The sequence below is a fragment of the Notothenia rossii genome, assembly GCF_949606895.1.
Source record: "Notothenia rossii genome assembly, chromosome: 7".
Lineage (NCBI taxonomy): Eukaryota > Metazoa > Chordata > Actinopteri > Perciformes > Nototheniidae > Notothenia > Notothenia rossii.
In genome coordinates, this window is record NC_136905.1 from 8,658,364 (window position 1) to 8,663,589 (window position 5,226).

At 42.5% G+C, this 5,226-nt stretch overlaps 1 protein-coding gene across 1 annotated transcript in view; it reads left to right on the forward strand.

Moving 5' to 3' along the window:
- Positions 1 to 4,784, forward strand: part of znf574 (zinc finger protein 574) — a 13,264-nt gene extending 8,480 nt beyond the window's left edge. Inside the window, exons 3-5 of the mRNA XM_079640917.1 lie at positions 484 to 978; positions 2,657 to 2,971; positions 4,131 to 4,784. Of these exons, the coding sequence (XP_079497043.1) occupies positions 484 to 978; positions 2,657 to 2,971; positions 4,131 to 4,412 (1,092 nt within the window). The 3' untranslated portion in view covers positions 4,413 to 4,784. The remainder of the gene's footprint in view (positions 1 to 483; positions 979 to 2,656; positions 2,972 to 4,130) is intronic.
- Positions 4,785 to 5,226: the final 442 nt, after the last annotated feature.

Genomic DNA, 5,226 nt, shown 5'->3' on the forward strand with positions numbered 1-5,226 from the left:
TGCAACATATAACATAAATAAGACACAAAAAGAAATAAAAATAGTGCAAAAATAATCAGAAACAAGAATAGGAAATAAAAAAGTACAAGGGAATGGTGAAGGTGACAGTGGCAAGTAAAATGCAAAAATAGGTACTGTATACATGTACACAGTACATGTAAGATCAAATAAAAAGCTAATGTATATCTAAATAATGTAAAGTGTAATAAAATACTGCACACATAAATATTTAGAATTTAAAAAAGAGATCTGGCAGGAGATACAATTTTTTCCCCTCATTCTTTTGTTGAGCGTAATGAGCCTGATTGCACTTGAAATGTTCTGTATTCACTTCATACAAATGTTTATCGTTAAAAATGATGAATTATAGTTTAGAGGATGTATGATGCAGGTTTTGACTTCTCCACTCTAAAGATATTCATAGCGTGAGAGATTGTACTTGTTTCATCCTTGTTAGAAACATATCTGTCACTTATGATTTAGCGGAGCCCATTATGGCATTTTGCCAATCCAGACGGGAAGGAAGTGGGGTTAGCGAGAGGGGGACAAACCGTGACATTGTGGTTACGTATCAGTCAGACGATGAAGACGCCAACCTTTTCTCTTTTCATTAATTGCCCGGCTCTCTGTCCATTCTCCATCTCCTTATTTCACATTTGTCTCTCTTCTTTTTTCTCTCTCCTCCTTCAGGTTGAGTGTGACCTATGTGGCCACCGCTGCATGACTCAGGAAGGCCTCGACCTCCATCGGTTATCCCACACGGGCCAGACGCCTCTCAGATGCCCGGTGAGGCCTTGCCGCCGTAGATTCACCTCCGACAGCACCCTGGAGGAGCACGTGCTGGCGCATTTCCAGGGAACGCTCGGCAAGTCCAAAAGCCGACCCCGCTACCGCTGTCAGATCTGTCTCAAGGATTTTGCATACAATTCCACCTTCAATGTTCACATGAGGACACATACTGATGAGAGGCCCTTTGAGGTAAGAGGAGTGGCTGTGTGTGTATTCCTGTCAGCCCTGTGAATCATGTTTTGTCCTTTTTTTAAACCCTGCATTCAAACTATTTAATGCCTGTATTTCAAATTGACACCCAGCACCGCCTCACCCCCCATGGACACACCCATTCATATCTGTGGCCGTTTCTCCCGCACTGGACCATGGCCATTTGTGCAGTGTGTGTCCTGCGGGTGTTTCCTCCCTCCCGTGTACCTGTGATTAATGACGGGGCTGAGTTAGGGCCTGTCAGCTCCCCTCTGCCTGTTACTATTCTGGGACTCTCTTCCCCTCTCCCTCAGTTACTCTGGTGACGAAGCAGGACATCAACTATAGACCCACCCAAACCCATCAGAGAACTGAGACTGTAGAAATTGATTTAACATTGGTGGCTTTGCTTTGAGCCATTTCTATCAGGCATGATGAGGATCGAGGTTCAAGGAGCATCGGTCCTCAAACACAATGTTATGGGGATGAATTTGAATTCAAATCAAATTTACTGTGCGTTCCTGGAGGAACACCAATATTTACTGAGTATATAAAGATCAGACTCAACGGCAAAGGTGATTTTATTAGAGTATATCTCACAGAGATATTGAAACGACAGGGATTACTGATTCAATCTGAGTGTCCCCAGTGGGGGAAAAAGCAGAGCACACAAAGTCATTCCTTTGTAAGGCTTCAGATTTAATCAAGTATCTGTTTGTAGTTCATTGTCTGCGCTCAGGTGTTGGCAAGCAGAGAGACAATCTTTTCTTTGTGATGTCCACTGTGTAGCTGATCATTCTGTCCCTTGAGGCCGGCCAATACAACAAGATTGTTCACATTTTACCAGATGTTGAAAGTGTGAGAGAGCCAGCACGTTACAACATGTCATGATAACTTCTGGCTGTCCTCGGGGTCCCACAAACACACAGCAGGATCGTAAATTAACAACATGTTTCATTTTTTCGTCCGGATGGACTCCCAAGCAGATGGGGGGGGGGGGGTGTAAAAAACACAATTAACATTCACTGCATCCGATGAAAATCTGGCAAGATAATCTTTAGAAGCATTAAAAAGTGAGGGCTTTGCTCATCATGTCAGAACGAGGGAGTCGGGCCAAAACCCTGCCTTATCCTCGTGTAATGTGGATCCTCACAATCATTTAGTTGTTTAACTGAATATTAACACATTTTTCTCATAATCAATTCATTTATGAGTTTTTTTAGGCAAAATCTAAATACATGCTTGTTTTCTATGAGAGTAAACTGAATATATTTGGGCTTTGGGATGTTTGGAGGACAGAAGAGGATGTTGAGGACAGATCACCTTGACTCTAGGGCATTATAACGCACATTTCAAAAAATAATTTCTGATGTTTTATCGACCGAAACGCTCATTGATTCATTGTCTGAAAATAATAGGCAGATTAATCGACAATGAAAAGAGTTTTAGTTGCAGTGTAAGACTCTTTTGTCTTTTTTATTGCTTTCTATCTCCCCCCTTTTCCCCCAAATCTCTCTCTCTGCTCTCCTCTACCCCTGCAAGAAGTGCTGCATCTGCAGAAAAATATTAGTCTCCAGAAATATGAATTATAGTACACTTTTGTGCATTGGCACTGAACATAACTGTACTTTCCTGCCACCTTCTTACATTCTCTATATTTCTTCTCTTCCCCATCCAGTGCGCCACATGTGGGAAGCGTTTCCGGCAGCTGCCCCACCTCCAGGACCACGAGCGCATCCACAGCGGCCTGCGGCCTTTCTGCTGCTGGATTTGTGGAAAGAGCTTCAGCGTGGCGGCGCGGCTCACAGAGCACGCCCGCACCCACAGCGGGGAGAAGCCCTACCCCTGTCCCCACTGCCCCGCCGCTTTCCGCTCGCGCTCCAACCTGGATAAACACATCCGGCTGCACGGAGACCTGCCTTTGGAGAGCGCTGAGGAGGCGGCACAAGCAGCTGAGGCCGCCCACGTCCAGAAGGTCCTGGAAGGGGCCAAGGTATGTGTTAGAAAAACATCACTCGTCACCGGCTTGATCTTAAATATCAGGAGACGTGTATTTATAATACCGGTTCATAGCAGTATTCTGGCCTTAGTTCAGATTAGCTAAGGCCTGCTTAAGCAATAAACATGACAGTCATATTTCTATCTCCCTAGGGGCTGTGTCATCACGTTTAATCGTAGGACCATAGCTATCGTATATAAAACACAGTGTCACTGGATGAATGTGAAGTATTTTGTTAGAGGATGAAAGCGTAATTAAGGAGTGACTTTGATGGTTATTGGACTCAGGATGAATTCATTTGGATTCCCGCTGTATGAAGAAATTAAAGGAAGGCGCAAGTCGAAAAAATTTACAAAGGGATTAAACTGTTTAAAACACATGCTCAAAGTAAGCCGGATTTTGCCGATGTGTTTCTGTGGATTCAAAAGTCATAAATAATCTACAAAATGGAGGAGACCGATCTGATCGGAGCAACTGTGACAAATAATCCAACTGAAACCGGCATGGACAATGACTGTTTTAAAAATGCGCTTATCCAGAAAAGCCTGGTTTGGACACTTTACGGGCAGAAGAAACATTTCTATTAAAGAAAGAATTATACATTTCTGTCTTTTTATGCCTTTAATACTAACTTGAATTGTTATTCAAATTAATTAATCAATTATTTTTTATATTTTATTGTAATGTAGAGACAAGGCTTTTAGTGACAATAATGTATTGCTTTACAATTATATGTAAAAAAAAATTCTAAATATGATATTTGGCCTCAAATCATCTGAGGCCTGGCGCCCCCTCTGCGATATTTGGCGTCCCCCCAAGGGGGGCGCGCCCCCCAGGTTGGGAACCACTGATCCATGTAATCATACACCTGGTTACGTACACAGTTACAGTTGGGCCTCTGTTATCATGTGCTACTCTGATATAGAAAGACATTCAGTATTTCCCCATGTATATGTTTTATATTTGATTTTGTTGCATCGACTCAGTTGTCTCGTGTCGTACCTGTCAGAGAGAAACCATTGTTTGTTTTGTTTTATTTTTTGTTGTCATACGTTTTACCTCCTTGTGTCTGTTGGCCTGGTCAGATGTTATGTTTCGCTGTGTTGTATGAAAAGTGCTATATAAATAAAGCTTTATTATTATTATTATTAAGGTGCTGTCCTCGCTGGCCTCCACGGGGGACCTCGATTCTGGCTCAGTGCAGACCATCTACGTGCTGCAGGGCGACGGAGGCACAGAGACCGTCATGATCCCCTCCGATCAGTTCGGCAACATAGACGGCAGCTCGCAAGTCGTCATCCTGCCCTCCTCTGTGCTGGGAGGGCAGGGCATCAACGTTCCCACCATCACCATGGACGGAAACGAAATCACCATGGTGGAGACGAGCCAGTCGGAGCAGCACGCCATCGAGTTCATCGTGGAGGAAACGGTGTAATCGAGACATTAAATATTATTTTCAGTAGAGGAAAGGCTGAAAGATTAATCGACTGTCGAGTTAAAAGTTTGAGTTATTACCATAAATGTATAGTTTGATTGTTTGACTGTGTAGCAAAACTATTTTACAGCTTGAGAGGAACATCTAATAACATTGTTCAAACAGTGTAAAAAAAATGAATCAAAAGTCATACACAGATGAAACCTTAAGTACCTTAAGTTAATATTTCAAACTGATTGGAAAACAGGTCATAAAATTGGCCCCTCGATTATAAACGGACATCGGAGACCCCTTTTTTATTAGGGGAAGACAAGTGGTGTTAGCCCGTGAAATGTCTATTGCTTTCTTTATAATAAAACGCTTCCACTTTCACACTTGTAAGCATCAATCAATCTATAAGGTAGATGACACCGGGGCATTGCCCTCATCCTGTCAGATGGGATGGACTTTATAGGTCCTGCTGTAAATTGCCACTTCTGCCTTTTGACAAACATTACGAGGTCCTTTACTGAGACCAGTCACTGTACAGCTTTTCAAACCACTCAGTTTCTCTCTGTCACACTTAACTCACGAAAAGGTAGAACGAAGTGCTGTTGTTTGTATAGATCAATCGTAATGTTCCAATAATTTGTAGGACATTGTGTTATTGATTGCATTTGCCTTGTAATTACACACAATGATAACAGGGAGATGGCAAGATGTACGATGCTTTAGCTGAAATACAGCGTTAAGCAGTGGCAAGTAGTGCAATGAAATCATCCAGCACTTGCTGTAAAGTTATCAAAAATAATGATCCTATTTGTGTCTAAATGGG